The 22,826-nt window shown below is 34.1% G+C and overlaps 4 protein-coding genes and 1 pseudogene across 8 annotated transcripts; 4 read left to right on the top strand and 1 right to left on the bottom strand.

The window, feature by feature from the left end:
• Positions 1–6,204: 6,204 nt before the first annotated feature.
• Positions 6,205–9,982, top strand: LOC110688282 (general transcription factor IIE subunit 2-like). Of its 4 annotated transcripts, none has more exons than XM_021865011.1 (6): positions 6,205–6,367; positions 6,767–6,873; positions 7,881–8,165; positions 8,385–8,516; positions 8,621–8,737; positions 9,362–9,982. In XM_021865011.1, the coding sequence occupies exons 3-6, from the start codon at positions 7,881–7,883 to the stop codon at positions 9,701–9,703; spliced, it is 876 nt and encodes a 291-aa protein (XP_021720703.1). In that variant the 5' UTR covers positions 6,205–6,367; positions 6,767–6,873; the 3' UTR covers positions 9,704–9,982. The 4 variants fall into 4 exon arrangements, with proteins under 4 accessions (XP_021720703.1, XP_021720702.1, XP_021720704.1 ...); XM_021865010.1 differs by having other exon boundaries at positions 6,657–6,873; XM_021865012.1 differs by lacking the exon at positions 6,767–6,873.
• Positions 9,983–10,268: 286 nt separating this feature from the next.
• LOC110688281 (anthranilate synthase alpha subunit 2, chloroplastic-like) lies at positions 10,269–14,279 on the top strand. Its single transcript, XM_021865009.1, has 10 exons — positions 10,269–10,545; positions 10,666–10,844; positions 10,936–11,125; positions 11,378–11,526; positions 11,713–11,828; positions 11,916–12,162; positions 12,354–12,413; positions 12,518–12,670; positions 12,951–13,028; positions 13,144–14,279. Exons 1-10 carry the CDS (start codon positions 10,377–10,379, stop codon positions 13,462–13,464), a joined length of 1,662 nt encoding a protein of 553 aa, XP_021720701.1. The 5' UTR covers positions 10,269–10,376; the 3' UTR covers positions 13,465–14,279.
• LOC110688284 (probable NAD(P)H dehydrogenase (quinone) FQR1-like 3) lies at positions 14,275–17,930 on the top strand. Of its 2 annotated transcripts, XM_021865014.1 has the most exons (4): positions 14,275–14,300; positions 14,396–14,489; positions 15,561–15,826; positions 17,435–17,930. In XM_021865014.1, exons 1-4 carry the CDS (start codon positions 14,275–14,277, stop codon positions 17,658–17,660), a joined length of 612 nt encoding a protein of 203 aa, XP_021720706.1. In that variant the 3' UTR covers positions 17,661–17,930. The 2 variants fall into 2 exon arrangements, with proteins under 2 accessions (XP_021720706.1, XP_021720707.1); XM_021865015.1 differs by lacking the exon at positions 14,275–14,300 and having other exon boundaries at positions 14,406–14,489; positions 15,549–15,826.
• A 1,923-nt stretch (positions 17,931–19,853) lies between these two features.
• On the bottom strand, positions 19,854–21,402 carry LOC110688279 (annotated as a pseudogene).
• A 236-nt stretch (positions 21,403–21,638) lies between these two features.
• Positions 21,639–22,578, top strand: LOC110688280 (pleckstrin homology domain-containing protein 1-like). The gene has a single exon (XM_021865008.1). It carries the CDS (start codon positions 21,856–21,858, stop codon positions 22,285–22,287), a length of 432 nt encoding a protein of 143 aa, XP_021720700.1. The 5' UTR covers positions 21,639–21,855; the 3' UTR covers positions 22,288–22,578.
• The last annotated feature ends 248 nt before the right edge of the window (positions 22,579–22,826 follow it).

The raw sequence follows: 22,826 nt of genomic DNA, 5'->3' as shown, positions 1-22,826 counted from the left end.
TAGGCCTTGTTGGGTCAAGTTGGGCTGTCTAGTAGTTGAAATATAAAAAGTGTTTTGGGCTTTGTATACACAACTACAACTTCTACTCTTGTTATGTCATTTATGTGCTCTTGAGTGACTTCGGATTTAGGTCGTGTACTCATGTTTTACCTCGGACAAATAAGCGTAGGTGTTGGGTGAGAAAATATTGAACCCTAATCTAACTCGAGACGGGTCAAGTCGAGTCAAGTACTTAATTGGAATGATGAAAATTGTATGTATAGAGTTATTGCCTGTATTTTAAATAACCGAGCCTTGATTCATGTGTGCATGTGTGGACCTTTTAGATCGTAAGATAAATACTTAAATTTCAAACCATTTGTGATTCGGGGAGTCAAGTTGGCCTTGTGCTAATTTTCCTCAAAGGATAAAAGGTAATCTTATATGCTTTACATTCCAATTAGTTACCTTGATCTCCTTGTAAAGTCAATCAAATCAATACTATTATTTTAAAACAGGAAGTTGGAGGGACACTTGTCTTCCCACTGTTTTTCCTGTTATATATATATATATATATATATATATATATATATACTTACAACAAAAAAAAAAAAAAAAAAAAAAAAAAAACACCTCTTCTGAGGAAGTACTAATGCAGTATTGTTATGCTTTTTTTTTTTTTTTTTTTTTTTACTTAGAACAACAAAAAAAAAAAACCTCTTCTGAGGAAGTACTAATGCAGTATTGTTATGCATTTGCAAATGCATAACAAATACTAAAATATTAAAAATCACATGGAAAAGAGAGAAAGGAGGAGAAAGAAAAGTGAGTGGGACAACTTTTAATTGTACCACTAAAAGCTTATGTAATACCATTGGTTATTTAGTGATACAATATATGCACGTAGTTAGTACCACTGAATGCTTACATAGTACCACTACATACATACATACATTGTACCACTGAATATTCAACGGTACTATTTGATCACCCAATGGTACTATTGATCACTCAATGGAGCTACTCTAAAGTCAAAAATATACATTACATGTAATTACGCCCTTACCCCTCGTTATGCAATTGTTTTTGCATAATAATACTCCCTTTAAACTCCCTTCACCTCTTCCATCTCAATCCCCTAATCATGCCTATTCAAGAAAATTTTTTTTTTCATCAAAAAAAATCTATACTTATATTTTAAAACATGAAATTTAAAGGACAATTATCCTCTTCCTATTTTCCTGATTTTTTTTTCCTCTGGTTCCAATAATAATAATAAAAAAAATAAAATAAAAAATCTCCTAAATGATTCAATCCCCTCATAAAAGATAAGTATCAATTTTCATTTGGTCTCTTGGGTTTCACTAAATTTCATTATACAAATTTTCAATTACACAAACAAATTAATAACAGTTTATCTTCCCCCTCTCAAACTTTTACTCCTTCTCTATTTACCCTAACTCTACCATTTTTCTCTTTCACCCTAAATTACAATTTATCAATTAATTAAAAAAAAAAATTGTCAAGATGTATACAAACTTTTAAAAATAATAGCGGTATTGAATTTAAGAGAGCAATCAAAGGTATATTTTCTCAACTGTATTTACAATTCGTTTTTTTTTCTATTTTTTTTTCTTTTTACTTTTTTGTTGTTTTGATAAGTTTTTCTATTAATTTTAATATATATATTTTTATTTTATCATGTGTCACTTGTTTTTAGATCTCGATTTTTATCAAATTTATGTAGTATTTTAATAATTTTTAAAATTTTTTCTGAAATTTGTTTTTGAATTTTTGGGTGATTGGTGTTTAATCATATTTTTCTTAAGAAGAATTGTGTATCAAAATTTTGCTTGGATTTTTTTAAAAGATTTGCATGATTAATTTTCTTTTACAATGTTTAACGATCGAGTTTTTTTTATTCTATTTTCAATATTCTTAATTTTGTTATATATTTTGTTTTAATTTTTTAAGATCTCCATTTTTTTACTTCGTTTTTGTCTATGATTTTCGATTATTGTGTTTTTAATATCATTTTTGTAATTTTGAACAAGATTTGCAAAATAATTTTCTTATTTGATCTAATTTTAATTATGCTTTTAAATTGTTTCAAAAAAAAAATGCTTTTAAATTGTCATTTCCATTTATTGCTAACATGATGCTTTTCATGTTGCAAAGTAGTTATTTGTATTCTTTTCTTGATGCTATATTGTACTTTTATTCTATGATAAAATTACGAGTATCTATTTTTAATATTCAAAATGTTCGATTGCACATAAGCTAGATTTTATATTGTTTTTTTTTTAAAAAAAAGTTTCTAAATTTTACATTCTACTTCACTATATATTTTTGCTTTAATAATCGATTTTGATTGTGTTTTCTATTTTCAGTAGTCTATTTCTTTTGTAGTATTGTTGATTTGATTTATTAGTTGGTGATTTTATGTGTTTTGTAGGTGAAAAATTCAATATTCAACAAAGGAACAATATGTTTGGATGGAAATTACAGTATATCAATTTTGTGAAGAGACATTTGGAATAATTTAATAAGAATTTTATATGATTAGTTTTGTACTAATAATTTTATTTTCATTGTACTCTCATTATCTCATAGTGTCTCTTGATTGATATTAACTAAAGAAACATATATAATAAAAATTTTAATCAGAAGTATTATTGTTTGATTAATGTTTAGTGATTTTATTATAAATTATTTTGTATTATACAATTTATCATTTACATCCGTATATGTAGGCTAATGTTTCCCATCACATGTATGTTGTTGGGTTTGACTTTTTGGTTCTAAATCTCATATTTGATATGATGGTTTTTTTTTTTTTTAGAATATATTGCAATACATTTACGTAGTATTTTATGTTACTAACATAATACAATTTATATTTACATATGTTTTGATTTGAAAAAAACCTAAGAACAATTTATATACACAATAATAAAATTGTTTAATTGAAAAACAGATACCTTGTATTTAACCAACAAAATTAACCCATACATCGCATGAGCTAAATACTATTACTCTTAATATCCCAAACTAGAGTACCTTGATTTCATTATATACTACGGAGTAGTATGTAGCCTGATGATTTTTCGAGTTATTACATAAAGTATCATATAATATTGTTTACCATATTTACACGTATTATATTAAATATGCAAGTTTAACAATTTTTTCTAATTATTTTAAAAGTTTTAATTAGCTTAATGTTGATAAATGTTTATTTCTTAAGTTTTTTTAAAAATTATCCAATGTTTGGGGTATATAATGATGCAAAAATGCTATGCCATAGTGTGTGAAATGTATGTATATATATATATATATATATATATATATATATATATATATATATATATATATATATATATATATAGGTGAGCATGGATCAGGTACCCACATCGTTAACTCGATTCGGGTACCCGAATAATCAATAACACTAAAAATGATATTCATTACCCGAATCAATAAGTTTGGGTACCCGAATTTCTGGTACCTGGATTTTCAGATCGTTTATCGGGTACCCAATATGATATCCAATAATAAAATTTTAGACTTTATAATATAGTTATTATGATATCATTCAACACTAATCAACAATAATACCACATGATTATGACCAAATTACTAATAATTACTAATCATTTAAATTATGAAGTGATTACGAAGTAAAGTAACAGTTTAGATTTTGGATAAATAGATTTAAGTAGGAAAAAAAAAGAAAAAAATGCTTATCAGATCGGATCAGGTAATCGTTAATTTTAAAATGATACCCAATAACCGTACCCGATAATAAATTATCGGATCGGGTACCCGAACCGTTATGGTTATCGGAACGGGTACCCGAATCGTTATGGTTATCGAAACGGGTACCCTAATTTTAGGTTCAGTTACGGTTCGAATTTTCGGATAATTTTGCTCATCCCTAATATATATATATATATATATATATAATATCTTGTAACCATAAAGTAAGAAAACACAATTAATTAGTGGATATTATGGTAATACTTTCAATTTTGTCCTAAATAAAAGCATCATGTATTAAGACAAATAGATAATAAAATTATGACATCTTTGGGTTAACCTTAAATAAAATAATGTACTCTTTATATCCCTATATTTCACTAATTCCTATATGCGGCTGCCCACAATGCTACACCGTGTGGCCAACTATTATGGGGTTTTTGTTTTTTTTTTTATTTTTATTTTTAAACAAAGCAATTCATTAATAAAAAAAACCATACCACATCTACAAAGGAAATCTACGGAGAAAATCAACAAATTCATATAATTGAAAGTGTAAAATAAGGGTTTTCTTCGTCAAAGCTATGATCGTTGAATAGATATTACACTGTGGTAATCTCTCACACACACCGCTGCAATTCATGGGGTTACTTCGTTAGTGTACTATTGAGTTACTCGATCTCTGTTACAGGCGTTACTTCGTCAGTGTTATACGGGTTACTCGGTTAGTGTCATAAAGGTTCCTTTATTATTTTACATGCAACGACAAGGTATGGCTAGTGGCATACAAACGCGCTGTTATTATTTTGGGCACATTTTCACATTTTGGGAGGTTTTTTTTTTATTAATATTTTTTTCATTTTTTATTAATATTTTTTTTTTATTTTTGGAAAACCACTATCTAGTCTAGTCGAGAGAGTGAGGGATAACTCAAGTGGTTAGAGCTCTTCTCCCGATTTCAAGAGATCTTGGGATCGATTCTCATCACCCGCCCTTGTGGCTCTCTAAAGAGCAAAAAAAACTACCTAGTCTAGTCAACATTATATTATATCGTAACACTTGATAGGGATGATTGCGTGTTCGATTCCTCGCACCAAAAATTGAGAGGGGATTGAAACCTAACCATTCAGAACTGAGCTCCAAATCGGGAATCCGAATTAGCCCAAAGGACAAACAAGGTGGAACACAAAAAAAACGGATTTTTCATGAAATACCACTGAGTTTTTCGAAAATTCACCATATACCACACAAAATTTTCCAATTCACCATATACCACTGAGTTTAACATAAATGTCACAACATGCCAATTCCGTTAACTCAGTTAGTCATTAACGTTAATTGTGCCACGTGGCAGCTTGTAATTGGTTCTAATTAATATTATTTATTTAATTAATTAAATTTAGAAAAAATATTTTAAAAAATAAATAAAAATTAAAAACCACCAATACAAGCCACCGCCACCCCTGCCGTCAACAATTGCGATCCCAGCCACTTCCCAGATGGCCGGCGACTGCCCTCCCCTGGCCCCTTCCCCTCGCCGGCGACATTCTCGACCCCTTCCCCCTACGCCGGCGACCATCCCACTCCTACTCCCCTTCCCCGAAAATCATCCCCCACTTGTAACCCAATTCCCGATTTCCTCGCCGGACTCCCATTCCCCGATTCCCCAATTCTCGATCTCTCTAACCCTAAAAAAATCCTCAATTTCCCTCTTTGCAAATCCCAATTGGAATATCGACGGCAAAGAAACCACCCATCAAATCTTGACGAAGAGAGAGAAGGTCGAATTAGAAGCGAATTTGTTCGGAAAAAATGCCGATAAGTCGAATTGATGTTGTTGTATGGTTGTAGATTTTGAGTGTTGTCGGTTCAGGGGGAGGGGGAGGCCAACGTGCTGGCGAGAGAAGGGCTCGGCGCCGGCGTGGGTGGGGGCGGGATAGGGTGGTGGCTGGGGGTTCTGGTCATATTTCGTGCAAGCAGGGGATGTTGGGATAGGGTGGTGGTTGGCTGGAGGACGTTGGTGGTTTGGGAGGAGGACGAGAAGGGGAGATGGCAGGGGTAGGGGGAGCTCTGGAGGGCCGGCGAGGGAGGAGGCTGGGCAAGGCCGCCGGCGGGGAGGGTGAGCTGGCTTGGTGGGGGAAGGGGGTGTCGGGGTTGGTGGAGTGAGGAGGTGGTGGCTGGTTTTTTTTTTTTTTTTTTAATTCTTTATTTAACTAATTAATTAGATAATATTAATAAGAGCCAATAAGTGACAACCACGTGACATAATTAACCCTAATTACTAACGGCGTTAACGACACACTAACGGGAGTTACCAAAAATGGCATTATGTGTTAACGTACAGTAACTCAATGGTATATGATGAATTATAAAATTTTGTGTGGTATATGGTGAATTTTTGAAAAACTCAATAGTATTTGGTGAAAAATCTGCAAAAAAAAAATACATTATATTATATCGTAAAAAGGGGAAAAAATAATCGTCTCATACTCGTTTGTGTTCTTCGAGTTTCTTCCCATGCTCTTTGGAGCTTCTCACTCTGCACCCCATCTCTCCTTTCTCCATTGAATCGTACTCTGAATCCTCCATTGAAGCGGTTTCTGAATCTTCCATTTAATCAGCATCTAAGGTAAGATTTTTGATTTCAATTTTACTCATCGAATATCAATTTATCATTTAATATATAGTCAATTTAGGGTTCTTATAGGGTGGATTAAGGAACTATCGGTTATCATTACTGAAGTTTAGAGGGATTATAATGAGCGATTTTGTTGCTAGAATCTTATTATGTGCTGTTTACATTAATAGACGTAAGCTAGACTGATTTGATGTGAGTTTTCGACCCTAATTAGACAATTGATTTTAATATGGATGGCAATTTTTTTTCTTTTTGTTTCCTGCTTTCCTCAATCCTCAAGACTCAAGAAGGCAATTACCTCACTTCCTCTTCCTCATTCCCCCAAATTGTAAAATCCTAACCTCTTCCTCTTCCGGCTGTCCCTCTGTCCGCCTTTCCTCTGTCCCGCAGCCCCGCAGCCGACGCGGCGACGCGTCATCAGCCAAGCAACGATTCCGACGGTCCGACGTGGGGCGACGTCGTTGAATTTCATTTCGTCCTCGTACTCTGGTAGTGAGGTCAGTGAATTTCATTTCGCTGATTTAATGTTTTTTTTTTTTTTTTTGGTAAATCACTGAAGATTGGTTATAATTCGCTAATTTACTTCTCAATTTGGGGATTTTTTTTGCTAAATCGTTGAATTTCATATGCTAATATAAATTACGATTTGGGGATTTTTGGTAAATCGCTAATTTACTTCTCAATTTGGGGATTTTTTTTGCTAAATCGTTGAATTTCATATGCTAATGTAAATTACGATTTGGGGATTTTTGAAGATGGTTTCGAGTCTTTTGACTGTAAATTACGATAATTTTAATTTGTCTTCATAATTTATAAGTCCCAAATGAATTTTTTTAAATATGGTTAGCCGATTAAAAACCGAGGATTGGTTTTGATTAGCCGATTTGGGGATTTTTCCTCTAGAAATTGAAGTTGTGCTTGACTACTTGTGACCGTATATTTGAGTATTTGAGCCGTATAATAGTATAATTTCTGTTTAATTTATGTTGATTATTATTTCTGATTTTCTATTTAATTGATATTGATTATTGAATTTATCATTCATTTATTGATTTCATTCTGCGTTTATCATGTGTGTGTAGCAGACTAGCTGTATATACCATGAGTTTAGAGTCATTTTGGAAACGTGCCGGGAAGTCACAAAGGTCTTCAACTTGTTTGAACTTATGTACCGAATATTTAATTATTATATTTTTATTTCTTCGTTAATTACGATTCCAAACTTCCAAAGTTTCGAACCCACACTTCGAAAATCCTGGAGACACCACTGGTAGGAAACAAGGTTTTGTTATCAGATTATTTGCTTGTTAGCTAATAGTTAGCATATGTAAATCAATGTATAACCATATGTATGCCAGTATTATTAGTTTTTGATACATTGGAGGATCAAAGTGCGGCCCTTCTTTGTTCTGATGGATTTGTCAGTGTTCTTGTTTGCTATGCTTTTGATCTTTTCATTGATGAGTGCGTTGTTTGGTTTTCCTTTATGCCATTGTTGTGATAGATGTCACTCCAAGAAAATTTAGCAAGGTTTCGGAAACAGCAAGAGAAGTGTCAGTCAACTCTTTCGAGTATTGCTTCTGAAAAACAAGCTTCAACCAAGTCCTCCAATCCACCAAAGCATAACTCTAATGTACATAAATCAAATTTGCCAACTGCATCACCATCTATAAATGCAAGGCCTCCTGTCAAATTTTCAAATGATACCGAGAGGCTTCAGATCATTAATAGCATAAGGAAGGCTCCTGCTGGAGCTCAAATAAAGCGTGTCATTGATCTGCTTCTAGAGGTACGCTGGGTATGCAAGCTGTTGTGTTACACTTGTACCTGTCAGCTAGGTTATGAACTGAGTTATGGCAAATTGCCAAGAGAAATATATTAACTAATAGATGATAGTATTTTGTTAACCTTGAATGTGTTTAAGCAAAGACAAGAACATAAGTAGTGAAATAATCTTGCATTACATGTTGGCTGGATATTCTGCTTAATGTCTTTGGGTTGGTTGCAGCGGAGGGAAGCCTTAACTCCTGAGCAAATCAATCAAGTATGCCATGTCGATGTTTATGCAAACAAAACCGTGTTTGAAAGTTTGAAGAACAACCCAAAAGTGAGCTATGATGGGCAGTGTTTCTCTTACAAGGTAGGCCTCAGTGGTTGATTTTTATTTATCAGCTCATCGGGTTTGATAGTGAAACCATTTATTCTCCTACCAATTAAATTGTTTGAGTTCCCTTATCCTTACAGTCAAAGCATGAAGTTAAGAACAAGGACCAATTGCTTGTCTTAATACGGAGATATCCAGAAGGCATGCCAATCATTGACTTAAAGGATTCTTATATAAATGTGATGGAGGACTTGCAGGTAACTAATTTTTCTTCTCAACCTTTCCTTCCTAGCCTTTCTTCAGCATCATTGGAATAGTAGTTTCAATTTGCCAGTGGATTCTTATATATATATATATGTCCTCTCTGTGACATAAGCATATAGTTTATCTTTATCAACGATTAATGGTGAAGAGTGGATTTGCTACCATAATATCTGACGTTTACTCGTTTGCAATTTTTCTCAAAGTTGGTTCATAGGGAAAATAAACTCCCTTATTCACATTTAATTGAGGTCAATTACCCTATATTATATATGATGCATGGCATGGTTTCTACATGATTTATGGCATTTTGGTAGTTTTGGTTTGACTCATTTTCCTTTAAATTTGAAAGCATCCTCCTTAGTTCCTGTTGTTATCCTGCTTTTCCCAAGTTCTTTCTTCATTTATGCAAAATATTATTCAGTTTGTTGAAGCTGTTCATGGTGGAATTCAGTCAATAGTGATTCTTAGCTTGATGGATTGCAAAGGATGGATGACATTTATTGGTTAAAAAAAACAGAATTTCAATCTTTTTTTACTGTTAGTCTGCCATTGATTTCAAAATTTTGAACCTTATTTTACTGCTGGAAAAGCTGGCTGATAGTGTATTTTCTCCATAGGCCTTGAAGGCCGATCGAAAAGTTTGGCTGCTCTCAAACTTTGATTCACAGGAAGATATAGTATATCCAAATGATCCCCGAGTTCCTATTAAGGTAGATGATGATCTGAAACAACTCTTCCGGAGCATTGAATTGCCTCGCGATTTTCTTGATATTGAGAAAGAACTTCAGAAAACTGGAATCAAGCCTCTTACGAACACTGCCCAGAGAAGGGCTGCAGCACAGATTCAAGGTGTTTCCTCCAAAAATAAACCTAAGAAGAAGAAGCATGAAATTAGCAAGAGGACCAAGCTCACGAACGCTCATCTTCCAGAGTTGTTTCAGAACCTCTCAACACAGTGACGTTATTTGTTGGTTGTTGATAAGGTTGCCAATTGCCTTGCCGATATTGCCGCAAATTTACTCTTCTTTCTTTGTCTGGATACTCCATCTTCTTTCTTGTGGAAGACATGCATTTACATAGGATGCTTCACTTTTTATGTGGATAAAATGTTATTATCGAATATTGTACTCTGTATCTCAAGATTATTGAGTATTGATCCTATTTCTTTAGTGTAACTCACGGGATTATATACTCCAATGTCATCTGTTCATGCTTTGCTTGAACATTTAATTCTATTGCTTGCTTTCTTTTGTACCAATAATAAAACTGTTCTTTAGGGCACGCCTACCTTGTGAATTACTCCGCAATTAAATAGAAGTTGACAAGCTGTTGTTTGACCAATGGTTCGTGGAGCGGTGGAGGCTTTTTATGCCAGTAAAAAGGAAAAATTACTGCATTTTGTAAGATAAAAATATGTGAAAACAGAGGTGTTTAATGCCAACAAATAACCACATGAAATTTAAGTCCAGAACTACCCAGTAAACAAGTCCATGCTTCAGCATTTAAAGCTCATGGAAGCAACATCTTTTAACAGATAAGTGACAAGACAATTAGGACTAAAATTCTTGTGCAGAAGTTGGGAATATCCTAGTGAGCTGCCCTTTAATGAAATTCAGCTGATCATCTTTGAAAATGGCTGTTGCAATTACTCTGCCTCTTGTGCCGTCTACTTGCCATCGTCGAAATCTGTCGTCTTCTTTTCAGTCTTGCAGCTCAATGCTGTCAATCCGTCTGTTTAATGATCCGCCCGTTCATTCTACACAGTTTGTAGTGTTTTCAGTTCTTTCCTCTCCTTCACAAGGTAACACTGTATCACCTTTTAAATAGCCAAACTAGTTTAATTTGTCATACTGAGTTTTTAATTTCTTGTTTACAAGCATGTTACTCAAGCTTTGCTGATATATTAATTTCATGAGTACAGTGGAACAGTCTGCTAAGTTTGTGGAAAAGTCTAGAAGAGGAAACTTGGTTCCATTATCGCAGTGCATTTTCTCTGATCAGTTGACACCCGTGCTTGCATATCGATGTCTAGTAAACGAAAATGATCATGAAGCCCCCAGCTTCTTGTTTGAGTCTGTAGAGCCAGGGTTACACACTGTTGTAAGTATCAATGATCATCATTATTTGGTAGCATTAGGCTTTCTTGAATTTACGCAAGAAACCTTACAATCTTGATGTCAATTACTTGTAGGGAAGGTATAGTATTGTTGGGGCTAATCCAGCAATGGAAATCATAGCCAAGGAGAATTTAGTAACCGTGATTAATCATCGTGATGGGTGGAAGAGAGAGGAGTTTGTGGAAGATCCGTTGTCAATTCCTCGGAGAATTACAGAGAAATGGACTCCTCAGTGCATTGATGAGCTTCCTCAAGTGTTTTGTGGTATGATAAGATTGGCTCAGAAGGGGTGATCCTTTGCCTTACTGGTCAAGGGCCCCATTGAATACCAGTTTCGTGCCTTATCTATTTTAGCATTCGCGCGACTAATATTCACGTGTTTTAGTACTTCTTTTGGTTGACATTAAGTTGCAGTTTCAACCAAACATCTTTTCATTGTAGTTTATAGAAGTTGATTAGAGAATGAAACGAAAAACGTAAGAAAAGTGGCTGATGATGTTTTTTTGGGTGCTTCAGGTGGATGGGTTGGATATTTTTCTCATGATACGGTGCGTTATGCAGAGAAAAGCCTCGCATTTTCAAGTGCCCCAGCAGATGACAGTAATCTCCCTGATGTACATCTAGGTCTGTATGATGATGTGCTTGTGTTTGATCATATTGAAAAGGTATCCTTTTTTTTTTTTTTTTCTTTTTTTTAACCTCTGTTGCTACCATAATTCCTGAATATTACATTAATCTTTCAGAGTAGTAATTTCTTTTTAAAGTGTTATCATGATGCATACTGCAATTCATTCTCTATTTATCAAATAACTCTCACTTGTCATAATTTTTTGCCAATATTGTGAATTCAGAAAATTCATGCCATTCACTGGGTTCAATTGGATCGATTTTCATCAGTAGATGAGGCATTGGACAATGGAATGGAATGCTTGGATTCCTTGTTGTCTAAGGTTCATGATATAATCAAGTGAGCAGCCTCTCTTTCATTTTGTGTATTACTCTTCTTGTAATAACCTTATGTCCTTATCAGGTCTTTGTTGTGTTCTTTGATCAGTCCAAGACTATCTTCTGGCTCAATAGAACTAAATACTCAGAGGCTCCATCATAAGTTAGAGGTTTCGCGTCTAACAACTGAAGCATATAAAACAGCCGTAAAAAAGGCAAAGGAGCATATTTTAGATGGTGACATACACCAAGTTGTTCTAAGTCAGCGGTTTGTAAGGAGAACTTTCTCAGATCCATTTGATGTTTATAGGGCATTGAGTATCGTGGATCCAAGTCCTTTTATGGCCTATATACAAGTAAGCTTACTCAGACACTATTCTCTTCAAATTCAGTTATAATCAGTGGCAATCAATTTTTAATCTTTTGATCAGTAAAATATAATTCAGACCAGTAATAACATAAAATAAGATTAGAGAATCATATTTAATCCGTAAATTTTTTTCACTGCAACAACACTTCATGTACTCCCATGTTCCTGATTCAACAGGTTAGGGGGTGTATCCTTGTTGCTTCAAGCCCTCACATTCTCACCTATGTTGGTAAAAAGGTAAAACTGTCACTTTAGTGTATATTTAGCTTCTGGAATTACCCTTATTTTCTCATACCCCTGAATATTAGATTTTTTTTTTTTTTTTTTTTTTTTTTTTGCAGGGAAAGTTTACTAATCCAACTCTTTCTACGACTGAGAGAAAATATGAGAAATTTAAGGAGGATACTCTGTTAGGAAAGCAGCATATCAATGGCTGTAAACATCATGTAGAGGACATCAGGCAAGCTGACTTGGGAAACAACTATGTCAAAAAGGTTTATATTTTATCTTCTATGGCTTACTCTACTTAATAAAAAGGAAAGTTAACAAAATAAGGCCTATATCATGCTAGTTCTACAGCCACAGAAAGCTACAACTTATGTTGACCTATAACTTAGAAATTTCACTACTGATGACAGCTTGATTTTTGAGCATGTAGTCTTCAAATAACTGATTCTGATTTAGGTCTTAGGGCATTAAAGGGAAGATGTCTCTTCAACTAAGAATTTTGAAGTCCTGTTGCATGACCTTTATGTTGGGTTTTCTCTTCTGTAGGCTACTGATGTGTATTCGACTTGCTGGGATGCTCTCCGGGGTGCCCTGCCTTCAGATGCTTTCATTGGAGAGCCAAAGGTTGATTTCTTTTTTGCAAATTATTCTGCTAATATTTGAACAGCATGTAGGAATGTTCAATGCTTACCGTACCATTTCTGCATTCTTTTGACACGAACCAATTTGGTAAATACAGATTGAAGCAATTAAACTGTTAGATAAGCTTGAACTGAAAAGGCGAGGCCCATATGGTGGAAGTTTCGGCTGCATTTCATTCTCTAAGGACATGGACGTCACCCTAGCTTCAAAAACCATAGTGTTTCCGACTGGTAAAGCCTCTGAAAATTTGTATCATTCCAAAAATTTGCAGAAACGGCGAGAATGGGTTGCTCATATCCAAGCTGGAACTAACATCATGGGAGACAGCGATCCTGCAGACAAGCAGAGACAATGTGAGCAAGAAGCTGCAGCACTCTCTCGAGCCATTGATCTTGCTGAGTCGTCGTTTCTTCAGTAAGACTATAAGTTATCTACCTGTGTTATTATTGTATCACATAGATAACTTCTTACCTTCTTTTACTAACTAGGATATGATTTATATATTTGTGCTGCTGATGAAGTACAAAAGGTGACATCAAGAAGAAGAATTCATTGTATTATACTTTTATGAAACACTTGAAAGTGACATTCGATTATTTTTATAGTGATCTTTAACTAAAGTTTTCTCATGATGCTGTTAATGTTTCTTTATTTGTTTTGGTGCAACAAAACTTGATTTTTGTCTCCTTTTTAAAAACAGCTAATACAATGTCTATCACTAGCATTAGCAGTAAATAGTACTCCGTAATAAGCTAATCACTAAAAAAAAAGCTATATAAGCTAAAATCCCATAAGGTTTTGTATTTTTTTTGCCTTTGGCTTTTTTTAACTTTTGGAACTATCTACATGGACCACATTTACATGTCCTTAGATACCATTAATGTCTAATATTACATCTCCACACACTTAAAATATGACTCGAGAAACTCTAAATTTATGATTAGCGAATAACAGTCTCAATAACTCGAGGAATAATTAGTCAGTTTTCTCAAACAGCCCCAAAAATAAATACGGAGTAATTCACCGATCTCACACTTTACGTTACGTATATAGACAAGCCTCCAGCTGCCGTATGATTATTTATTAATGAATTGATTATCTTTAAAAAAAAAATAAAAATAAAAAATATATAGACAAGCCTCCACGTGAATCAAGTACTATAATAAATCCAAAAGTTTCAAAACAGTGTATTGTTCTTCCTCTTCTCCATTATTGCAGAATTGCAGCAATGTCTACTACCAAAGTTTACGTTGTGTAAGTTTCTCTCTCCTCTAAAATCTTTAATCTGCGTAATTTCTTCTTAATTTTTGTGAAAAATTTACACCAATTTTAATTTCTCAAAATTCCAGGTTTTACTCTGTATTTGGGCATGTCGAAACTATGGCTAGAGAAGTACACAGAGGAGCTAGCTCAGTTGAAGATGTTGAAGCTTCATTATGGCTGGTATTTTCTTTTCTAATTTCCCTTTTAATTTCTTCCCATTTCAATAGTTATATCTTATCTGTAAATTTGACCTTAGATTTTGTGGGAATTTTAAAATTTTAGCATTTAATTTGGGAACCTAGACCTAACCATGTTTTCCTCCTTTTAGTTGGTTACTGTAATAAGTATGAATTAATTCTGCAATTTTATCTGCCCTGGTTGTATATTGTACATTTAGATCAATTTCATTCGTTGTACTTCATGCTTGTGTAGTTAGCTCAATTCTGTCCGGATGATAGTTATGATCTTTGTCAGACTTACGCGTTTCGTAATTAATCAATTAGCCCCACTCGGGTTTTCGGTTTAATTGAATAGAAATCTCATCTAGTGTTTTCCTTGTGTTAATTGATCAACATGTATGTCTGGTTGGGAAGAACTGAATTACTAACCCTACATATTCATTGTTTTCCCAAAATTGTCTACTTGTAGTTTGTATCTACGAAGTTTCCGATTTTTGGGTGATTGGGACTGTACACTAACATCAATTATTCTCAACCAACAACGGCTAATTGTAATGTTGCTGATTAGTACAAGTATTTCTATTCATTCCAAATTTAGTAATATTGACGGTTGAAACCTTAAACTGATAAGTAATATTGCATCAAAATTTTAATTTGCTGATCATATGGATATGGAAGATAAGTCGAACTTATATTGTGGGTTGAAGGCTTAGGTAGAACTAATAACCCAGCCATTTTTGCAATGTAATGAACTAAAAATTGGCATATTGATGGCCTTCAGCAACATCTTGTAGGATATTTGAATTGTGTTTCGTAGTTGATGTATAGGTTCGTTTGCGTAGTGGTTTTTTTTATTTTAATTTATTTTACTTATTCCGAACAATCAATTGATCAGTATGTAATGTATGTATCAAATTATAGGTTAAATTGAACAATGACTCTATAATTGGATAGATATAGCTATGAATGTTTGATTTCCTTGTCCTCTAGCTGGGGTTGGAGATTCTTTGGAGGTTCTTGGGCAATGTTGATGTCATATCCATTACTAATTAGTTAGTAGCTGTTTGAATAGGTACCTGAGACACTTCCCCAAAGGGTATTGGATAAGATGAAGGCTCCTCCAAGACCAAGTGATGTTACAGAAATCAAACCAGAACAACTAGTGGATGCAGATGGGTTTCTTTTTGGATTTCCCTCTCGATTCGGGATGATGCCTTCTCAATTTCTGGCCTTTTTTGATACCACACACGAGTTATGGAAATCTCAATCACTCGCTGGTAAACCTGCAGGCGTATTTTGGAGTACTGGATTCTATGGTGGAGGCCAGGAAAACTCTGCGTAAGTTCCCTAAAAACACTATTGTAGCCTTGGAGCATGAGAAAACAATGCATACTTTTGTATGTTAAATTTAACTTTATCATGAATGATAAAGTTGCTATTTTACGATAATGTAGTGAATTGACATGTTTGGCTTAAGATCCATAATCAATTTGTCAGTCTCTCTAGCGTGTGAAATTAAAGAGCTATAAAGGCTGCTGACTTGCATTGTTTGAGTTGAGACTTTGGTGGATCATGGAACTTTTTGTATAATAGCTATATCGTATTTATAAAATTTATGTAGTCCAATGTTAAAGGACTATATAAGGCATGAAAATTGAAGTGATTGTTAACTTGTTATAGACATGCAAGGTCTATTTAGATTGAATGTTAGGTATTTGGAAATGTGCCTTTTCCTCCAGAGTAATGCACATCATTACCTTATTGGTCTGGTCTGATAATCCTTCTCTGTTAATAACTTCAGCAGACTGGGTTGTATATACTTGTATATTTCATTATTCTTTTATTTCATTATCCACTTGAATAAAGTTTGAGCTAAGTTCTGTTTGGACTATTCCTCTCACAATCTGCTTATACTTTGTTTTGCACTATGATAAGAAAGGCATGTATTCCCATTATTTGGTTTGCAAAATTTTCTCCAAAAAAGACAATGATGTCAATGTGCTCTACAGAGCTTCAAAATAAAAGCTCCAATAACAAGATTGAGAATTTCTTTCTGATTCACCTTTATTTGATAGAAGCTCACAGCTTGTCCATCATTAAAATTAGAATCATCTATGAAATTACCATAATAACAGCCACATTTCACGTCTTCTATGAGCTAATTGCTATTTTTTTATCTTTATGTGCTGATGTGCTCATATGATCTGTATTATCACTAAATGTGCACTTCAATTTGGACCAGAAATAGGAGAAAAGAGAACCCGGTATATAACCAATCTAGGTCTCATATTTGCACCCAAACTTGTCCTGATTCTCTTCTACAAGTCTAACCAATATTGTCTAGCTGCATTCCCTTGGTCTTTTGTCCAAGTATAACAGTCGCGTACTCTACTGTTTTTATAATATTTAGAAAAAAGTTGTCATTTTTTCTTAAATAGTATATAGTAATGGTTTCTAATTGACTTTTCAAAAACATCCTCATCAATGTTATATGTTGAGGGGGTTGTAAGAATGACCCAATTATTAAAGGTCTTTCAATTTAATTCTGCCTTTGATAATTTGTTCTTGATGGGAGGAGTATTAGTGAAAGTAATGAAACTATTGCCGTAATTATAGTTTAAAGCATGATAGCTAGCTCTTGCTTTGCTTTTTATTGGTTGCCTTCTTTTCTTATATCCTAGGAAAGAAATCAGGATAGTATGTATACATCCATAATTTTCCTATTTTCTGTATATTTTGCTTTGTGTCTATTGTAACAAGTTGTGTGCTGTATTTTTGCTTGTAAAAGTTAGCAAATCTTTCAAAATCTAGCATCATACAAGAGCATAAGTATTAATTTGCTTGAAAGGAGGCATTGGCTTGTGGAATTTTGCTTTAATTGTAGCTTAATGTGAAATTCCTGTCAGATTAACTAGAATTTTGTGAATTTGTTGCTTGATTTAACAGATTCACAGCCGTGACTCAACTGTCTCACCATGGCATGCTATATGTTCCTCTGGGATACACCTTTGGGAAGGGCATGTTTGAAATAGAAAAGGTGAAAGGAGGATCTTCATATGGTGCAGGAACATTTGCAGGAGACGGATCTCGTCAACCGTCGGAGCTGGAACTTCAGCAAGCATTTTATCAAGGTAAGTATCTTGCTGAGGTTGCAAAGAAGCTCAAAAGTTAAACCCCCTGTTGGTGCAACGTACTCATCAATCATTGTAAACGTATATAACATCACAACATACCAACTGTAAAATTGGAATTTTTTTTCCAAATTTGTACTCTGTTGAAGTTGAACCATAACTTGAAAATATAGAATCAAAGAAAGAATCAAATCTTCATTTTGATGCAGCATTAAAAAAACACATTCTTTATTATTCTATTCCAAGGACAGTGCTCTCATTCTGTACATCCAACTTTTATCTAATATGACTGTGAGAAACTCTTCTTTACTCTCCTATGATATAATAACACAGTCTCAAGTGTTTTTAATCCAAAACTACCCCCTGAATTGTCTAGGGACAATGTCCCTTGATATAATCCAAGTATCCAATGAGATTGGATATTGAAAGGCGATTGATAACTCTCCATTAGTATGTATATGTGTATTTTTACGCTTATGATATACGAATAGTGATTGGAAATTAGAAGCTTTTTTATTAAATGCTTTGTTTGATTGCTTCCTAACTTGACCTATGAGAAGTCCAAGAGAAGCTATGATGATGAAAGGTCACCATGAAAGTTTCTGTGGACTGATGGATTATATGATTTGCTTGGATATAATCATTAGTAATTTAGAAAAAGAATTTTTGGTGATGAAATTATTTGTTAAGATTACATAAAACTAGCTGTCAACAGCATATCAAGACTCTGAATAATGTGGATCACCTAGGCAATATAAGATGATTTTAATAGGATATGTACTTGTGTTGCCAGATAAGGTCATTGTTGTCAACTAAAACTTGAATTTGTCACAACTCACAACTCACAACTCTATCTTGGCTTCACAAATCAATGTTAATGTAGATGAGGATAATCTTCACCGACCTCTCTGTTGTACTGGCTAGGGTGTCATTTAATGTCACCTAATATAGTGCCTGTGCGATGCACGGTTTATAAATCAAACTATTAATTTCGTAGGAAAAAAAACAAAGATAGTTCAATTAGTAATATGTTGTGAAAAAGATATACTTGTACAAATATTATTGAAATTAAATAAACAATAATAACAAATTCATAAATATATAAACTATGAAAAATATTTATCATATTGGAAATATAATCAATTATGTAGAATCAATCAAAGTCAATAAAATATATATTTTAAAATCAATGTAATTTATATAATATATTGATTACACATGGAATAATATAGATATAAATAATAATTTATACCATAAAAGATATGGAAAATATGTAAATCACAAATAAATATTATTTTAGAAAAGTGAATTACAATTATATGATTTAATGAATATATATATAAAGAATAGTTTAAAATAAGTAGTTGGAAAAAAAAAACCATTATGGAGGGAAAAAATAGCACCAGGACGTGACACATGTCATTCTTAGTGTCTGTTTTAGTATTATTTTATTATTGATGGGGACTTATTGGATAGGTACACGTGTCGTCATCCAGCCCTAGCGGCCCATGTGCCTAGTGGACATGGCTCCTGCGGGTTAATGTGCATTAAGCCATAAACCATAGAAATCCAAATAAAAAAAAAAATGTACGGAGTACTTCCAATACAAATACGATTAATTGTTCACAAAGTATTGATTAAGAGTTTAAGACGGACTTTCATTAAGTTATTGTACAACGGGTAAAAGTAATCTAAATATTCAAATTTACCCTTATATATTATAAAAGTTAACATTTTCCTAATAAAAAACACTACGTATTAGATTAATTTTGTTAGCTGAATACAATCAAATTCATTACGGAGTACAAATTAAAGTTACCTTTAGAGGGATTAAAGTTACCATAAAAATTATTAAAATTATCCTTAAATTAACCTTCTTACAATGAAATTATCGTAAACCCGCCTTACACAAGACTTATGGTTAATTGTTTCCCGTTCTACAAAAAGGTCACTCTTAAAATCCACCCTAAAAGTTACCCATTAGGAATAATCGTTTATAGAAAATCAAATTCTTAGTATAAAAAAATTTAATTTTAATGTTTGTATTTCAATCAAACTCATAAATTCTTGGAGTCTTATTTCAACCAAAATTCTACCATATAAAAAATTACGATATGATATGTTTTTTTGATACAACAATATGATATGTTTATGTAACATTCTATATGCATTATAATTATATATATGTTTTATTCACCCAAATAATTAGCATCTCTTCAACTTATAATCCCCCAAATAAAAATTAAACAACTAGTAATTCACTGTTGTGTTCCTATAAAACAGGTACAAGATAATTATGAACTTAGTATCTAAAGTCTGATACGTCAAACACACGAGCAGTGGCATCCTCTGAACCTGAAACAAGAAACTTGTTATCAGCAGACACAGCAAGTTGTTGGATTTTATCTGAGTGGCCCTTAAAGCTCCTAACATGCTCTCCTGAGCGGGTATCGCATATCATTATCTGCCCATCACCGCATCCTGAAGCCACCAGCATGGACTCACCAAGCCAATTCAAGCAAGTTATCTCATCCTGGTACTCAAAAATGTTGCGACATGCTGAATGCTGCAAAACCCAGATAACGAGCTTCTCATCTGCATCTCCAGTTGCTACCCAAGGCATGCTCAAAGAATGCCCAATACTTTGAATAGAACTCGAGTGGGGCGAGAATGAGCTGGTAACCTTCCCACTCGCAATGTCGGCTACACTGAGGACACCATTTTCTGCTCCAGTAAGGGCAAGATTTGAATCGGGGATATACGTCAGGCACGTCAATGCCATATTCTCAAGATGGCATCCGAAGAACCAGTACAAATAGATTTACCATCAGGTGTAAAACCACCACAGGTGACGTGATCACCATGACCACAAAATACATTGAGAAGGGCACCTTGATCATCAGCATTCCACAGCCACACAGTTGAATCAGTACACCCAGCCAAGACTAGACGAGCATTCGAATGCCATGTTACCCACTCAAACTCATGGCCTTCAACTGGACCTTGTAATGTACATTTGAGATTGCCGAAAATGTCCCAGATCTTAACACATGCATCAAGTCCTCCAGAAGCGAGTAATTGTCCATCCTTGCTAAAGGATAAACAAGAAACGGTGTCACTATGACCCTTAAGCTCATTTACCCTATCTTGACAACCAATATTCCAAAGACTAGCCAAATTATCTCCACCCCCGCTTGCCACTAATGTCGCCTCTTTAGGGCTACAGGCAACTGCATAAAGTGGCCCAGAATGCCGTGCAAATATTTCAACAGTATCATCAGGTTCAGCATATGACATATCTTCCGAGACAATTTCATCATCATCATCCTCCTCAACATCAGGGAGATCTTCACCATCGAGTACAATCTCGTCAATCATATCAGAATCATCTAGGAATAATTCTTCTTCATTGTCAGTCATAATACCCGAAGATGCTTTTGCCATATCAATTCTGAAAAATTATTAATTTACTTTTAACGCCGACCCTACTTATATAATTAAGGCTGTGATTGATTGGGATCGGCAATGGAAATAGGTTTGTCTTAGAAGGGAGAGAAATGAGCCGTATGCATTATATATATGGATTGCATTGATTCTCTCCTTCAGTCCAGCCCCAGCGGCCCATGCACCTAGTGGACCAGGCCCGTGCTGGTTCAATCATGTGCATTAAGCCATAAACCATAGAAATCCAAATCAAAAAATATACATCCAATACAAATATGATTGATTGTTACCCGTGTACATAAAGGTCACTCATAAAATCTACCTTGAAGTTACCTATTATGAATAATTGTTTATAGAAAGTCGAACTCTTTTGTAAAAATTATTTTTAATGTTTGTATTTTAATCAAACTTATAAATTATTTTATCTTAAAACTAGTTATGTACGGAATCTTATCTACTGTATAAAATTAAGATATGATATGATATGCTTATGTGACATTCTATATGCATTATATATTATATGGATCGCATTGATTCTCACCTCCTTCAATCCAAAGCAAACTTCGTTCCTATTATTCTCCCTTTCGATTGACTTGGTAAAAACGAATCCCTAAAAAATAAAAAAAAAACCATAAACGACGTCGTATCCAATCACGTGACCGACACCAAATCAACAAAACCTTCTCCTCCTTTCAGTAACACCTTCATCAATCAATCTTCCCAACCAAAAACCCCTGAAACAACTCTCTCTTGTTTCTCTCTCCTCATCTGAAACCTCGAACAAATCAATCAATGGATAGCATATTGAGAGCTTTAGGGTCAGGCCCAAACCCGGAAGACTACATGGGCCTAGAATTCTGGGCCGACCCAGAACGGGTCGGGTGGCTCAACAAACAAGGCGAGTACATCAAAACCTGGAGACGCCGTTGGTTCGTCCTCAAACAAGGGAAGCTCTTGTGGTTCAAAGAATCAACCGTCACCCGCACCTCTGTTCCACGTGGCGTTATTCAAGTGGGCCGTTGCCTCACCGTCAAAGGTGCCGAGGATACGCTAAATAAACCCTTTTCCTTTGAGATCGCAACCTCGGACGGTTGTACGATGTACTTCATTGCAGATTCTGATAAAGAGAAGGAAGAATGGATTAACTCTATTGGTCGATGTATTGTTCAACACTCTAGATCTGTCACTGATTCCGAGGTCGTTGACTATGATTCTCGTCGTTAGTTTTCTTTAATTATTGTAAAGGTTTTTTTTTTTTATTTTTTTTAAATTACTCACTTAAATAATAATGATATTGTTATTACTCCGTATAATGTTTTTGGCTTGATTGATTGTTTGTTCTTTATTGATTGGATTTTGGTGTTGAATTAGGGAATTGACTTGTTTGTTAGTGTTTTGGGTTTTAATGTTGGTAATTTGTGCTCGTTTTTAGTCGATCACAGTGAAATTAGGCAAATTCTGAGTTTAAATGGTGTTCCCCTCAACCTCTTGTGGGCACGATGATCTATGGCACAGGGTGACAGGGACTATTATCTAACCCGTGGCACCGGACTATTATTTAACGTGTAAATAATTATCATGTTAATAGTATAATTTATAATCTAAGTTAGTAATGTGACTAGTAAAATCGCACAAAGTAGTAAGGGGAAAGTATATCATGGGTTTAGTATTCTAAATTTTTTGATTTATTCTAAATACTTAGTATATATTTACATTTGTCATTAGCAAAAATATTAGATAGAAAATCAACCATACTACATGAA

Source organism: Chenopodium quinoa, unplaced genomic scaffold, assembly GCF_001683475.1.
Source record: "Chenopodium quinoa cultivar QQ74 unplaced genomic scaffold, ASM168347v1, whole genome shotgun sequence".
In the NCBI taxonomy this organism is placed as follows: domain Eukaryota; kingdom Viridiplantae; phylum Streptophyta; class Magnoliopsida; order Caryophyllales; family Amaranthaceae; genus Chenopodium; species Chenopodium quinoa.
The sequence above is the reverse complement of the archived record's forward strand: the minus strand, read 5'-3'. Positions and strand labels throughout refer to the sequence as shown.

Coding starts and splice junctions, on each gene's coding strand:
- LOC110688280 (XM_021865008.1), top strand. CDS start 21,856: ATGGATAGCATATTGAGAGCTTTAGGGTCAGGCCCAAACCCGGAAGAC.
- LOC110688281 (XM_021865009.1), top strand. CDS start 10,377: ATGGCTGTTGCAATTACTCTGCCTCTTGTGCCGTCTACTTGCCATCGT. Junction 11,527..11,712: donor TGTTTGATCATATTGAAAAG/GTATCCTTTTTT, acceptor TTGTGAATTCAG/AAAATTCATGCCATTCACTG. Junction 11,829..11,915: donor AAGGTTCATGATATAATCAA/GTGAGCAGCCTC, acceptor TTCTTTGATCAG/TCCAAGACTATCTTCTGGCT.
- LOC110688284 (XM_021865014.1), top strand. CDS start 14,275: ATGTCTACTACCAAAGTTTACGTTGT. Junction 14,301..14,395: donor ACTACCAAAGTTTACGTTGT/GTAAGTTTCTCT, acceptor TCAAAATTCCAG/GTTTTACTCTGTATTTGGGC. Junction 15,827..17,434: donor GGAGGCCAGGAAAACTCTGC/GTAAGTTCCCTA, acceptor TTGATTTAACAG/ATTCACAGCCGTGACTCAAC.
- LOC110688282 (XM_021865012.1), top strand. CDS start 7,881: ATGTCACTCCAAGAAAATTTAGCAAGGTTTCGGAAACAGCAAGAGAAG. Junction 8,166..8,384: donor TCATTGATCTGCTTCTAGAG/GTACGCTGGGTA, acceptor GGTTGGTTGCAG/CGGAGGGAAGCCTTAACTCC. Junction 8,738..9,361: donor ATGTGATGGAGGACTTGCAG/GTAACTAATTTT, acceptor TTTTCTCCATAG/GCCTTGAAGGCCGATCGAAA.